This window comes from Triplophysa rosa, linkage group LG24, assembly GCF_024868665.1.
Source record: "Triplophysa rosa linkage group LG24, Trosa_1v2, whole genome shotgun sequence".
In the NCBI taxonomy this organism is placed as follows: domain Eukaryota; kingdom Metazoa; phylum Chordata; class Actinopteri; order Cypriniformes; family Nemacheilidae; genus Triplophysa; species Triplophysa rosa.
In genome coordinates this window covers 13988123-14004138 of record NC_079913.1, presented here as the reverse complement: position 1 = coordinate 14004138, position 16016 = coordinate 13988123, and the positions used below count along the sequence as shown (strand labels likewise).

At 38.7% G+C, this 16016-nt stretch overlaps 1 protein-coding gene across 1 annotated transcript in view; it reads right to left on the bottom strand.

Annotated features, from left to right (window-relative positions):
* The window catches only part of LOC130547499 (copine-8), a 146820-nt gene that overhangs the window by 85259 nt on the left and 45545 nt on the right, over window positions 1-16016 (bottom strand). Inside the window, exons 4-5 of the mRNA XM_057323463.1 lie at window positions 11108-11147; window positions 7251-7327 (exon numbers count right to left, since the gene is read on the bottom strand). Of these exons, the coding sequence (XP_057179446.1) occupies window positions 7251-7327; window positions 11108-11147 (117 nt within the window). The remainder of the gene's footprint in view (window positions 1-7250; window positions 7328-11107; window positions 11148-16016) is intronic.

Genomic DNA, 16016 nt, shown 5'->3' with positions numbered 1-16016 from the left:
TTGACGTACAGACAGAAGGCACTCATTAGACTATTCAAACATGCGGGAGGAGAACAATACCATACGTCTCACACAACGCATGTCGAAACAAACCCGTGCTCTATCTCTCTATCCACTAACAGCTCGAAATAGTAACAACGCTACATGCAGCGTCTTCCAAACGCAATTGGCAGGGTGATTGAACTGTGCAATTAGATGTAATTAACAGTCATTAGGGTTGTTAAAGGTCCCCCATGTTAGGCCTCGGGCGCAGGTGTGGCTTTCGCCATGTTTTAATGCCTCCAAAACAGCTATTGTAACCTTAGCCAAGCTATTAGGTAGTGCTGTTTGCTTAGATATTAACAACACCTAATTCTAAATATTAAAATAGTTTACCCCAAAATCATTTATTCAAATTTATCCCTAACTTCGTTCAAAACTTGTATTTGACTCTTTCTTCTGTGGAACACAGAAGAAAATATTTTAAGAAATGTCTCCGTGGTTTTGTCTCCATACAATGGAAGTCAAGGGGGAAAATGATGTTTCTGAGGAAGAAATAAAGTCTTGATTTGAGAATAGAATGACATGAATTTCATTTTTGGGTGGACTATGCCTTTAACGTTACAGTATACAATGATATTCCAGAGAATTGGCCCTTTTCTATTTCAACATGGCAATGTGTCATGATTCTGCCTCATCATGTCATGTCTTTCTTGGTCTTGTGGCAGAATCATGGCAGAGCCTCATGTTTTGTGTGGAGAGAAGCATGTTATTGCTGGTTCTGACATAACATGCACTCTCTCCGGTCTCGTCTTTGGCCCCGCCCCTCTCGTTTCCTTGTTTAGCTTTCCATCAGTGTTTCATCCCCGACACCTGTCCCTTGTTAATTATCCTTTGTTAGTCTCCCTATTTAATGCCCTTGTGTCTTCTGTCCTGTGCTCATTCGTTTTGCTTGTACTCCGTGTATGATGTTTTGTCATTTCTTGCTCTGGATTATCCGGTCAAGTCTTAGTAAGTTGTTTAGTTATAGTTCATGTCAAGTGTGTTTTAGTTTAGTCCAGTTTCAGTTAGTCTATGTTCTGTCGAGTCTGAGTTTTTATTATCCTGTTTTCTTGTTTTACCCCCATTGTGGGCTTTTGTTTGTAGTTCATGTTTGTTATAGTTTTTCCCCATTGTGGGTGTTTTTGTTTTACTATTAAAGTTCAGTGTTTCTTGCATCGTTGCCTGTGCTTGGGTTCTTCTTCCCCCCGATCCTGACACAATGTCCCAGTGCAAGCAAAGTTCATAAAGAAATGGCTAACTCCGTCTAGTGTAAAAACTTAACTGGACTGTAGGTTACACCTGACCCCAACTGAACACTTTTGGTATGGCTTGAGGAGAAGAATATAGCCCAACAAAGTTGGACGGAGGCTTAAATTCCTTTAAAATCTAAATCAATAATATTTGATTTGATTGAAATTAAATCTGTTTAATAAAAGAGGCTGTCCATATACTTTTGGCCATATTGTGTATCAGCCATAATGACAGGGAATCCCATTACTGTAATTTTTCAGCATTAATTTGCTACTGTGTGCACCATGCAACAGATGGTCAGTCAGCATGCCCAATGTGCACTGTAACGTTTTACTCAGCGTTCTCCAAACTGACATTTAAATCATTACCTCTCTGACATTAACATGTCAGTCAGTGTGTGGATTCATATTTAAATACTCATTCAAAACTTAAATTCTCCAACAACTTGAATGTAAACTTAAAAAAACATTTTGCTCTCTTTTTATTTTTTTGAACGGCAGCAGTGGTCCATCTTTAGCTGGACATAATGACTGAGAGGTTCAGCTTAGCTAATAGAGCAACAGTGCAGAGCCCCCACACACAGTATGAAGCTGAACACCCGCTAAGAAACTAATGAGCCTGCTTTGATAACTCAGACAGAACAAAAGTATGTGAGGCCAGGCCACGGCAAATCTCAGACCTGAATTTTGATCGAGTTTAGAGGAAGGTAGAGTGAAGGAGTTCCATAAGACTGATCTTGGGACAGGTGCTGAGTGCTAAAACATGATGGCGAGGAATACAGGGAAGCTCAAAGGCTCGGTTATGCAAACGAGGTTGAATAAAAATCTTACAGAGCAGATTGTTAGTTCATTAGTCAGTATGAACTGCAACCCTTCAACCACACACATCTGTTAAACACAACAGACTCGCTCAGCTACAGTGTCTTACTCACTTCTATGTACTTATACAAAGATCATTTTAGCTAAACGGAAAACAGTGTAGAAATGTTTAAACTGTCCTTTCACAATCAAAGACTGTAAATGGAATTTATTACCAAAATGAACAGTGTTGCCTATAATAGCTTAAAGGGATGCTTCACCCAAAAAACACAGAGAAAGATATTTCAGAATCAGAATCAGAATCAGAATCAGAAGAGCTTTATTGCCAAGTGTGCTTGCACACACAAGGAATTTTCTTTGGTGTTGGAAGCTTCTAGTACAGACATTTAACACAATGACAATACAATATAATACGATTTACAGTCTAAAAGATTCTAAATTGTGCATATATAAAAATAAAGACTATTTTACAGAAAATGGGGGATAATAACATATAAGAGACATTGTACCGGGTAGTATATAGTAGAATAAACATATTAACAGATTGTATGTACACTTGTGCAAATGGATAATTTAGTAAGTAGAGGTAGTGTTATATACATGTATACATAAGATGTAGATATAATAAGGCACAGTAGTGCACACTATAGGAGTAGTGGAAGTGGAATATTGCTCTTAAGGAGCAGTTATCTGTTTAGGAGGGAGATTGCCTGGGGGAAGAAGCTGCTTCTGTGTCTGGAAGTCCTGGTGTTTGGTGCTCTAAAGCGCCGGCCAGAGGGCAGCAGATCAAAGAGTTTGTGTGCTGGGTGTGTGGAGTCAATGATGATTTTTCTTGCCCTGTTTTTCACTCTGGAATCGTACAGGTCCTGAAGTGTGGGCAGAGGAGCACCAATAATTTTCTCAGCACTACGAACTGTCCGTTGTAGTCTTCGTAGGTCTGATTTGGTGGCCGAGCCATACCAAACAGTAATTGAAGTGCACAGAACAGATTCGATGACCACTGAGTAGAACTGGGTCAGTAGCTCCTGTGGTAGGTTGAACTTCCTCAATTGACGGAGGAAGTATAACCTCTGCTGGGCCTTCTTTACAATGGAGTCTATGTGGGACTCCCACTTCAGGTCCTGAGAGATGGTGGAGCCCAGGAACCTGAATGACTCCACAGTATCCACAGTGCTGTCCAGGATGGTGAGGGGAGGAAGTGATGGAGGGTTCCTTCTGAAATCCACTATCATCTCCACTGTCTTGAATGCATTCAGCTCTAGGTTGTTTTGACTACACCAGGCAGCCAGCTGAGCAACCTCCTTTCTGTAGGCAGATTCATCACCGTCTTGAATAAGGCCAATGACTGTGGTGTCATCTGCAAACTTCAGGAGTTTGACAGAAGGGTCTGTAGAGGTGCATTCGTTTGTGTAGAGTGAAAATAGCAGTGGAGAAAGAACACATCCTTGAGGAGCTCCGGTGCTGATGGTACATGTGCTGGATTTAAATTTTCCCAACCTCACTAGCTGCTGCCTGTTCGACAGGAAGTTAATAATCCACTGACAGGTAGAGGTTGGCACAGAGAGCTGGGTAAGCTTGGGCAGGAGGAGGTCTGGGATTATGGTGTTGAAGGCCGAGCTGAAGTCTACAAACAGGATCCTGACGTAAGTCCCTGGTCTGTCTAGGTGTTGTAGGATGTAATGCAGTCCCATGTTTACTGCATCGTCCACAGACCTGTTTGCTCGGTAAGCAAACTGGAGGGGATCAAGAAGTGGTCTGGTGATGTCCTTCAGGTGGGCCAGTACAAGTCTCTCAAATGACTTCATGACCACAGATGTTAAAGCAACAGGCCTGTAGTCATTAAGTCCAGAATTTGGAAGAATGCTTACAGTATAACCAGACAGATTTTGCCCCGCATTGACTCTCATAGTAGGAAAAATTACAATGGTGGTCAAAAGTGCCCCAGAACTGTTTGCTGTCCTATATTCTTCAAAATGTCTTTTGTTTTCAACAGATCAAAAACAATGATAAAGTCATTTTTCCTACTATGGGAGTCAATGGGGGGCAAGCTCTGTTTGGTTATAAGCAGTCTTCCAAATATCTTTCTCTGTGTTCATCAGAACAAAGACATTTATACAGATTTGGAACAACTTGAAGGTGAGTAAATGATGACAGAATTATTTTTGGGTGAAGTATCCGTTTAACTATTTACAAGCACTATAACAAGTTTGGCCTACTTTACACATTACACATTTTGGCATAGAGCTACAAACTTAGGAAGACACTTTTTAAGTTTCACTTTGGTTTACACTACATTTGCGAATGTACAGAAAAAATTGTGGCCATTATGCATGTTGTCTAGTGCCAGGTGGGATTTTTTTATGTCAGCCAGCTCATGCCATTTTTGTTTGCAGTATGTATCAAATGGTCACTGAATCGTTCAAGGTCGACCAATCTGAAGTTTAGGGAACACGGCAAATTTTTAACCCCCAAAAATATTTATTTATGTTACGATAGCGACATATTGGGGGCCTGAAAATGCAAATTCTTGAAAACGTTTTATAAAGTGCTAGTTTTTGAAAATGATACAGTTATCAATTACCCTGCAAGAATTTGTAAAAAATGTGACATCATATGTATGTGTTCAGTCTATAGGCATGCATCAGTACACTCTAGGGCTGTGCGATATTGAGGAAAAATGCGATAGCATGCTAAATAATGCGATATTCGATATGCAATACGATATTTCTTTTTCTAAAATCAATTTAAATTGTATTAAAATATATTAAAGAAATTATATAACCAACATATATTTCACATTATTTTAGGAAAAAGAAAGCATCACTACAACTTCTGAAAATGAACAGCCATGTTTTACTGTTGCATTAAACAAATCTGACATTTTGTAAATAAACAAAAATAAATAAAACAAATTTAGCTTCGCACCGCGGATTGTTGATTGACTTGCGCCAGAACGCGCACGCTATCATGCACACGCACACATATCCCAACTAACATCCGCGTGCCAGATAGATACTATACTATCCGCATCGACCTAAAACTTTGACCATACATAACTTTCCGAAGAATTAAATGGCTCATTTATCACAAACCATCGCGATATGCATATTGCGATATGCACATGTGCGATGTTTCGATAATTTCGATATATTGCACAGCCCTAGTACACTCAAAACAACAATGGCAGAAAAACTGTGTGAATGTCAATAATTTTTAACAGCATTGGTGTCTGTTTGTATGTAAACTTTTACAAAATTTAATGGAAAACGTTCCTGTTTTTTTGTACATCGTTGACATTTACATTTATGCAGTTGGAAGACGCTTTTATCCAAAGCGACTTACATTGCATTATACTATACAATTGTTTCTACGTATGTGCAATTAGAGCTGTAATCGGGCTTTAAAAGTTAGGCCCGACAGTGCCCGAGCCCGACAGAATTCGGCCCGAGCCCGACAAGTACATTTTGATTGACAGCTTTCTAAAAGCCCGAACCCGTTTACAGCCCGACATTAGGCTATTCAAATGTGTGCACGCACACAGCTTTTTGTCAAGAATGAGTCATTTATACATGTTTTAACATAATTTATTAATGACTAACGTAGGCTATAGGCCACTTGGATGTTGGAACAAAGAAATAAATAAGTCCTCTGTAACATCGTAACATCTCACATAACCCACTGGCTCATTATTCTCATTATGCACATGGTCAAAACTTTTCCACACCTCAGACTTTGCTTTAGTTGCTGGTGCAACCAAAACGTAATCGCCAGAGGCAAGCCTCCATTTCACCTCCTCAGCTAACCCGTTCTCACTCCCGACTCGTCACATATTTACGCTCGGTCAGCGCCCTGCGGCGTCACATTTGAACGCGCAGAGTACCCCTTTGGCGTTGTTTTTCGACGAACAGGGAACTGCGTTGCTGTTTTCTAAATGCTCCAGACCGAGATGCGTGCAATTCTTAGCATTTCATAATTATTTATAGTTTTAATATTTTGTAGCACCTAACCCCAACCTCACCCTAAACCTAACCCTAACCACTTCTCAGCCATATAAAACACAACACGCGAATAAAAGTACAGTCACAGGTATTTATTACACAAACTGACCAAAAGCATTACAAAATTAAACAAACAACTTGTTTCGCATACCTTTTTGCACCAAAGCCTTACGATAACATTACAATGGAGATGCCGTGTGTGTCCGTGAATACATGAACTCGGCTGAGGCTCCCATTCAAAAGATAAACCGGAACAGGTAGATGCAGTCGGTTGCGGGAGCCAATACCGTTTCACGTTCAAAGCCAACGAAATGACGCGATCGGACATGAGCCACGGGAAAGCCAATGGCATCGAAGCTGATGTAACTTCCTCTGGCAGCTAATTTTGAACGTCGTTCTTCACTGGATTTGAGATTTACGGCGGACGGTGATCGCTTTCGCATCTGTTCCTCATACAAATCGATCGTTTCGCGTTGGTACCCTTGGAATATCTGTATTTTTGAATGACATTGTGGCTGCTTGTATTATGTGTTTTATATTATGATAAATAAACTGTTTTAAACATTCAATAAACATTACTTGCTCAAACTGTCTGAATAGTGTCATGTAAATGCAATTATCCTGGCCATTAAACTTAAATTAAACCCCGAAACATCATCATTGCAAATTATATCTAATATACATTTTCATAATGACGGTGAAATTCGCGTGCCCTTCACGTCGAAAAACGACGTCAAAGGAGTACCCTGCGCGTTCAAAAGTGACGCCGAAGGGCGCTGACCGAGCATAAATATGTGACGAGTCGGGAGTGAGAATGTGTTGCAACCCTCAGCATCCACTTTTGCATCTTTGTCGCGCTAATCGGAACGCATCACATGACCGCTCATTTACCGCGCAAGCCCGAGCCCGGCCCGAGCCCGTGTAAAATGATAGAAATTTAGCCCGAACCCGACCGAACCCGTCGGGTCACGTCGGGTCCGTCGGGTTCGGGCAAAGATCTTCAGCTCTATGTGCAATCCCTGGGTTCGAACCCATGACCTTGGGGTTGAAGTGTAAACGTATCCGTAAACCTGAGATTGGGTTGTTGTGTGATAGACACAGAAGTGGGAATAAAGCCTGTCACAGATAGGATGAAAAATAAATCAAATGTAATGATTCTTACCCAAGAGGCTTCTCCAGACGACTGCCTAGCGATCCCACCATCTCCCCCAATGTGCAGACGGCCTGGCCCAGAAAATCCTGAAATGAGACAGAGAAAAGGGGGGTATGTGGCATTTTACTACACGGCAAGATAAAAGGTCACTACAAGTTGTTTCACTAGATAGATCTATAATAATATATAATAGATAGTAAATAGATAGCATAATCTGTTTATAGTGTGCAAGAGTTCCTTCTACTTAGAGTTAGTAATTACAAATACTATATGTTGATGGAAATTGCGCTACATGGCCAAATGTATAGGAAAACCAAAAAAGCCCACCCAAAGAGCATTATATTGGTCGAATCATTGGTCTTCCCTTTTGTTACTATAAGAGGTTGTAATCTTCTAGGAAGCATTCACACTAAATGTTGAAACATGGCTGCAAGGATTTTCCCCCTTTCACACACAAGAACATCAGTGAGGTCAGGCACTGATGTTGGGGCCTGGCTTACAGTCTGCCTTCTGATTCATCCCCAAGGCGTTTAGGTCTGGGCTTTGTGTAGGCCAGTAAAGTTCTTCCCCACCAGACTCAGTAAATCATTGCTTTATAGACCGTGCTTTGTGCACAGGGCATTGACATGCTGAAGCAGATTTTTTTTGTCCCCAAACCATTGCCACAAACTTAGGAGCACACAATTCTATATCACTGAATGCACTACTGTAGCATTGAGATTTGTTAAGGATTTGACTAGCGATTTGAAAGAGGTTGTCCACATTCGTGTGGCACTGTCAACATGTACTGTACAGGGGTTAGAGAAAAAAATATGAACACTTATTGTTATTGGAGTTAATATTAATTGTGTGGGCTACTGTAAAAAAATCTGATGTTGTAGGTTGCTATATTTCTTTACAGTTATGAGAAGAGCGAGGAGCAAGTTCCTTGCTTCAATCTCTCTAAAGCAACTCTAAGATATTTTAATAGACGAATGGTACAACATGGTTTGAAGCTGTGTTAAAGGCATGCAAATGGTCTCCAACACCTTATTAAAAAGATAAGACGAAAGACATATCAACTATTTTCCTTACTGTTCACATGATTTTTTCCAATCCCTGTACATACTAGGTAAATACAGTAGGACAACCATGTTTATACTTTGGCAGTATAATAAATTCCACTGTGCTCCAAGGGCTAAAACTGCCCACACGGGATACAGTATCTAACACGGAGCACAACATCAGTCTTATACAATTCAGATTATGTTCTTAGCAGATGTTGGTGGTTTCTGCGCTACTGAACAGGTTTCTAAAGGGTATGTAATACTGTTTGTGTCTGTGACTGAAATAATAATAGATCTGAATTATGTAGCCTGCTTTGTTTTGTATGAATAAAACTAAGTATGGATCAATGGAGTAAAGTGCAGTGATAAGGACAGATTTATAAAAGGTGGAGATAGCATGATCGAGAGAAAAATAATTATGTGTCTAAAATGAACAAGCTTTGCCTTAGAAAGAGTGCTTTATATTGAAGCTTCTGGATGATAGCTGGTATGATGACAGTGTACAATGTGTAAATGTAAACAGATGTGTCCAATTAAACTGTATTCTATTTTTGGTGAAAATGTATACAATTTGTTACACATTTTGTTTTTAGTGTGTAAGAACAGCAGATGTTGGATAACAGACAAGGTAGGTATGAAGTTGTACGTTGTAGTATGTAATGTTTTAGACATTAGTGCCCGGTTTCACAGATAAGGATTAAGGCAAATCCCAGACTAAAATTAATGTTTGAGTTTTCTTAACTGTAAATATCTTGCCCTGACACATCCTAAAATATTTCAGTGACATTGTTTTGTCTCGAGATGCATACCTGCTGTAATGTTTTTTAATAATGCATTTTTATACAAGCAACGTAAATATCCTAATTCATCAAAGGCATTGTCCTGGTTTACGCTAAGCCTTGTCTGTGAAACCGGGCCTAGATGTTTATCATTTTAGTCAATGCCCTGGGTATAAAAGAGAGCATTAGATCCAGTATATGAAAAAAATACTTTTTTGATTCCGAAGACTCAAGTCAGCCCCTAATTTGGATTTAGATTTTCCAGATATATTCATGAAACATTATCATTGACACCCAGACACCTCCCTATGAGCACTTGCCCTACCGTTCCTGTAATTACTGCTGGCGACTCAATTGATGAATACAAATGATCTGTCTCTATTCTCTTGAAGCTCTAAAATAAAAAAAAATGATTTTGAAGGTCTCCATTTCTGAACTCCTTATTTATTTCTCTTTTCTTCTGCATGTATGGTTTGCTCCCTGTGGCCTCCTTCTCTTAATTTTCACCTGATGCCCGAAGTGTAGCCGTTCCTCACATGTCAACACATCCTGTAATGGTTTTATGGAGTATTGAGCTATACCCTCAGGGGTGGACGACCTGGGTTTGTCTTTCCAAGTCAGGAGAGAAGAGGGCAATATTGATTTCTGGGTGAGTAAAGCACTCGGGGGCACTTTCTATGATTTGTTAGATCGTTTGGAGGGGGTAATTTTTAGGGATGGATCTGGCATCCCCACTGGAGACACTGACTGCGGGTGTTTTCAATTACTCTTTTTGTGTGTCTGTTCACAGCGAGTGTCACTGCAGGAGAAACAATCGGCATGGATGCCATGGGAGCTTTGCTTGGAGACGGCAGGTTTCCAGAGGATTGTGTGGAGGTTTAGATCAATGGTGATGTTGAGCGACAAGAACACGCTGGATTAGTGAATGGTGTAATGCAGTTCCACTGTTCCACATTGATGGACGCCTACGGTCTCCGACACGACACTATGAATGTTGAATGAATACTGAATCTACTACCTGGTTAGACTTACAGTGTAAATTCTAAGAATTTAAAATATCTTTTGCTTTTATACTCTTATATTATAAGTATTACATACTGTATGATTGTATACAGAATACAATTAGACTCCAATTATAGTCTGATGTCATATGATAACCGTTTTCTTATTTTTTTGTGTAACTTTTTTTAAGTTATCACATATAGTAGTGCCCAAAAATCTATATTTGCTCTTTATTTAAATATATTTGATATATAATACTAAGGCTATGCGAATGACTGCTGTAGTAAAAACGATTTTTTTATTACTTTTTACTTTGGGCATCACATATGGCCACTACTGTATAAATGAATCAATAAGTAAGAAGTAAGAACAGAAAAGGAACCTTATAGTGCAGCAAAATGTTCTGGAGAAGAAGAGCTTTTACATTGCAATTACTTCAGCTACATTTTGTGAAGAAACAATAAAAATGTTGCATGTAACTTCTAATGTGACATGTTTTGATGAAAACCTGATCAAGAAAATACAAGAGTAGGACGTTCATGTTGTTCTAAATGTGATGATAAATGATCGAAAGAAGTTAACAACATCTGGAAGCTATCCCTAACACAAGAGATAACTAGCTAGATGGATGGATGGAATTCATTGATTGATTGATGATGATAGACAGTAAAAGCAAGCGAGATTAAGTCGTTCTGTGGAGTCAAATGAATAATTACACACCGTCCCATGGCGTGCACAGATGGGACCACTGCAGTCAATTTGCATCTTCTACTCCCAAAGCCATCATCAGTGTGTGAGATGACACCTCAGGGGCTCGCCTCAGCACCAAAACGGTGCTTCAATCATGCCACTCGCTCTCTGAGAGCGGCTCTAATTACATACATCTGTTAACCCACTTTTGCTTCTTTATTCTCATATAAACAGACTTCCTGATTACAAGCCGTGTGAAATGGTTTTACTGTGGGATGAGTGTATATGATGTGCCCTATGCTTTATAAGGATCTACAAGAAGTCAACGGGATGACAAGAACTTTCTTACGTGTTTTGAGAGGTTGGTGCTCTTGGAGTCAACATCGTACCTGAGAAAAAAAGTTAGAAAAAAATGGTCAAAAGGAGAAACATAACCTAATTTATATATATATATATATATATATTTATATTTTTTATTGTATATTTGAATCATGAGCATGCCTATCATATCTTAAAATAATGCCAAAGTAGACAGCAAAGATTTTGGGACCGAACCAAAATAATCAGTGACTGTAGCAAAACCTTTCAAATTATTTGGTCTGTCTATTTTCAAAAAGAAAATGACAGCAATCTCTTTTTGGCCTAGCGGTTTTAAAAGTAATACTTTACTTCCCTCAAAAGATATGCACTTACGTTTAATGACTGTGAGTTTTATAAACCTGATGAATTTGTTATACATGTATAAGATGTCCCAAAGGGGACTGTCATGTTCTATTCAGCTATATGGTTTCATATTCATAAATACTGCACAACTTTAGACTGGAGCAAGCACATACGGTACATAGACACAAGCTAACCCATGCGCACACAGACACAAAAACACAGACTAGCCCTTTTTCAAGCTGAAATATACAGGCACTGAGAGTTAAAAGTAAGACGTTCTCCTCTTATTTTTTTTTCTTTAAGAAACCAGATTAGAAGGGAAAGCCAACATAATCTCATAGGAAAACATAACTGTTTTATGAGGCATGAATTTGTATACAAATTAGCTGTCATGGTTCTGCCCCATCTTCTCTTGCTTTTCTTGATCTAGTGGCAGAACCATGACAGAACCTCTTGTTTCATGTGGAGAGGGGCATTTTGGCACTGATTGCCTTCCATACTCTCCAGGTCTCATCATTGTTCCTGCCCTCTTGTTCCCTCGTTAGTCCTCATTATTAGTTCATGTCCCGCACCTGTCACCTCTTGATTTGATCCCTTATTTAATGCCCCTTTGTTCTCTGTCCTGTGCTGGTTCATTGTTATCTGTCATTTGTTTCATGTGGGTGAGTGCTTGTCTTGTTAGTGTAGTTTAGTCTTTGGTAAATGTTATTTTTAGTCTTGTCTTGTTTAGTGTAGTTAGTCTTTGTTCCTGTGATACCTTTGTTCTCTTGTTTTACTCCCTCGTGGGTTTTGTTTTGTCTTTTTGTTATTTATTATTAAAGTCCATGTTAACCCCTTACCTGCTGTCTGCATTTGGGTCCTCTGTCCTTGTGTCTCACCTCCTCGATCATGATATTAGCCACCTTGCAAAATTGGCATGAGATTGTATTGGGAAATTTAGACAGTAAGGTTCCGGAAGGTGGTAATGTATGGCTCTAAAAGTGATAGTTTACCCAAAAATGAAAATTCTATCATCGTTTACTCACCCTCTTGTCATTTCAAACCTTCATGACTTTCTTTTTTTCTGCAGAACACAAAAGAAGGTATTTTGAAGAAAGTTGGCAACGGAAAATCACTGGCCCCCATTTACTATTATTGTATGGACACAAAACCAATGCAAGTGAACATGTAGATGCTAGTTAACAACATTCTTTAAAATATCATCTTTTGTGTTCTGTGGAAGAAAGTCATACAGGTTTGAAATAAAAAGAGGGTGAGTAAATGATGACAGAATTTGTATTTTTGGGTGAACTATCACTTTAAAAGAGATACAAACCTGCTGGCATTAATGCAATGCTACAGATTACATTGGCCAATCTTTGACTTTTTTTAAACAAATTGTATCATATAATATAGTTATAATGTGATAATGTTTTTTCTCATACTTTTATTTAATTTTAGGATTATCTACAGGGTTAGACATTTCTGTCATTATTTACTTAACCTCATGTCATTCTAAGCCTGTTTTTATTGTATAGGACTCAAAAGATTATATAAGCCTCTAACCTTTCATTTTGTACACCAATGGAGATAGTTAGACAGGTTTGTAACAACAAGGCATGAGTACTGTAAATGTTTTTGAGAGATTTTACCTTTTTTTTTGTGAAATAACAGTTGCACTATATTTTACTGTGTGCACTTACAGTGTACTTACTAGTGTACTTATTCAAGAAATACATGCATTTAATACCTAGTAACTACGCAAAATGTAAAGAGTTTGAACAGTACATGTATAAAAGGACTGTAATATAAAGTTCTACCAATCTGACCCACTAACCCTCTGATGTACAGTATGTTACACCCAAACCATGTTGAGTAATGATCCATAACCATTATTCTGTGACATTAGCTCTACATTTAAAATCATTAGCCAAAATTGCCCTTTACTTTCATTAAAGCATCATAGCCCACCAGAGACGACTGAATACAATCCAATGAAGGGCAATGAATTAAGACCTCAATTTTAACCCGAGCTTTTGTTGTATAAGAGGGAATCGTATTCAAACGAACATCCTGTAAGTGTCAGACCTGAAAACGCCCTTGTTACTGAAATTACAACTGTTATTGACACCAGGCTCAGCGAACGCCAGGTCCTGGAACGCACCTATCATAGATAGGTTGAACACCGCCTCCACAGAAAAATATCAATGACTACTTCTCTAGCCCCGCCCACTGGTTCGTGAATGACTTTAGCCACACATAGCACATTCTCCCGCATTTGTGATGATTGACAAACTGATAACCATAGCGACATATTTTTAGGCTAAAGATTTGTTTTGTCCTTCAGTTTAAACTAAACTGCTGATACTGCGCTGTGTTGTGTTTATGCTCAGATGGCTACATCACACGGTGCTCTTTTGCTGTGTTGCCATGTTTGTTATTAAGAAGCGCTTTTATGCATGTTGTTTGGTCTTAGATCAAAAAGCCTCGGCACTTAGGTCTTAATAAATGGTCTGTCGTAGATTTTAAGAATTTTTGGTCTTATAAAATATGCAGTATAAACAATTTGCATTTTAAGTTTTGTTTTTGTCTTGTCTTTATTTGCTTATTGTTTCTGTGAAGATCCGGCAAACCTGTCACTTTAGCAAAGGGCTCTCGAGAGTGTCATAGCCCCGTGTCATATGTGCAAAAGTGAATACTTCTTTCACTGTTCTTTTTATTTAGAGCGACCAAGCAACAAACATGCAACATTGTGCAGCGCCTGGTTGTGGAAGAACACGCTCACGGTTGTGAGTCACGGTTGTGAGTCGCTTCCTTCGGATTCTGATATTAGGAATGCGTGGTTGAAGTTTATTTTTAAGTACGTTCCTGCTCAAAATTAAAAAGCAGTGCTGTGTGTGCCGTCAACATTGGATGCGACAGGAATGGTGAAGCAATCTTATGTGAGTAAAACATATTTGTACTATGCGTCACTATTGCTTTGTTAGAGATTGCTTGATATGTCCTGATAATGTGTAACATAACATTACGTGTCTAACCAAATTCACAGAAGGCTCCAATTAAGTTTACTACACAAACTGCTATTCAATCATAGCAGTGGGCGTTTTTTTCTTCCAAGTCTTCAATGCGGCACGCCCATTAAAACAGAGCGTTTCTCCATCTGGCCTCAAAATCAGATTAGAAAATAGCCTATTACTTATTGATTTTGATGTTTTCGAATGTAAAAACCACACGAATGTCATAAGTAGACCTCAGACAACAGTATAATATAATAAAAACGGCCAGTTCAGCACACCTTTAAAAACTTCATGTCAACTAACTCTCAATGATTTGCAACACGTCAACGTATACCGTATACACAATCCTAACCTTAAACAGTCTACTAGTACTCTAATGAGAGTTAGTTGACATGTAGATGCAAATCATTGAGAATTAGTTGACATGAAGTTTTTAAAGTTGTGCTGAACAATTTGTAAAATATCTAAAGTGGACTATCAAAACAAAATGTTACTTCTTCACTGAAAGCAATTACACCTGGAAGTCTCCTTGAATAAATGCTCCACATCTCAACACTCAACATTAGGGAGTTATTAGATTTTTTTTCTGCTCAAGCTCCAATTTAGTTAGATCAGCTCCGAGTTGTTTGTGAATAGCATTAGTAACTCATTCAACTCATTCATGATTCTGAGCCATCTCTACATTGTTGCTCTTTTGCAGATGGACTGCACTCTAAGCCTCCGTCCTCTTGCATAAATGCAGCAGGTTTTACCGTGAGGAGTTTCCCATACTTAGCACTATGCTTTTTTTCCTTCCCAACTTGATGTTTTCAAAGTCCGTGCCACAGAGAAACATCCCCAATGCGTAAAGGTGCCACCACTCTGGTTCACTGTAGCGTAATGGTGTTCTCAGTTCGATGTGCTATGTTAGGACTGTGCCAAACTGACGCCCAAAAATTCCCTCACAATCTTTCTAACTGAGGCTCTTGTAAGCCTTTAAGCAGTTGTGGGGCCATAAGTATGTTGAGTTAGTACTAGTGGCAGCTGTTTAGCACTGCAACTACTGTAGAATGAAGCAAAAATGATAGCCAAAACTTTGAAAAAAAGTTTTGTTCCTTTTGGTTTTGCTGACAAAATTCAACATGCACAGAATGGTACTTGTGTGTACCACAAATATTGCAAGTGATGTAAAGACTGTGATATGGAGACTTCAGAATTGCTTTCGTTACACTAAAAAGGTATATTACAGAAAATATGTGACCTTCTTATCTGGGTTTCTAGGTTCTCAAATCTTGTTGTCCATTCTAGTTCTAAATTCACATTAAAATGTTCTTTAGTTTTTGGTCTTTATTTTATTCTGAAAATTCACCCACTCACTCCTGTACAACTGTGCATTTATTCATGCAAATGAACTCAAGTCAAATATTTATGAGACTTAGAGAATAAACATAATAAAGGTCTGAAAGCAAGGTAGTAAATGTTTGAATGTTTTTTTTTTCACCAAAGCAATTTTATGAGAAACATCTAAAAATAAGATGATAACTCAAATACAGTAAAACACAACTGAGAACTCCATGAGCTATGAAAGAGCAACCTATGAGCAATAACATTTTGCTGACA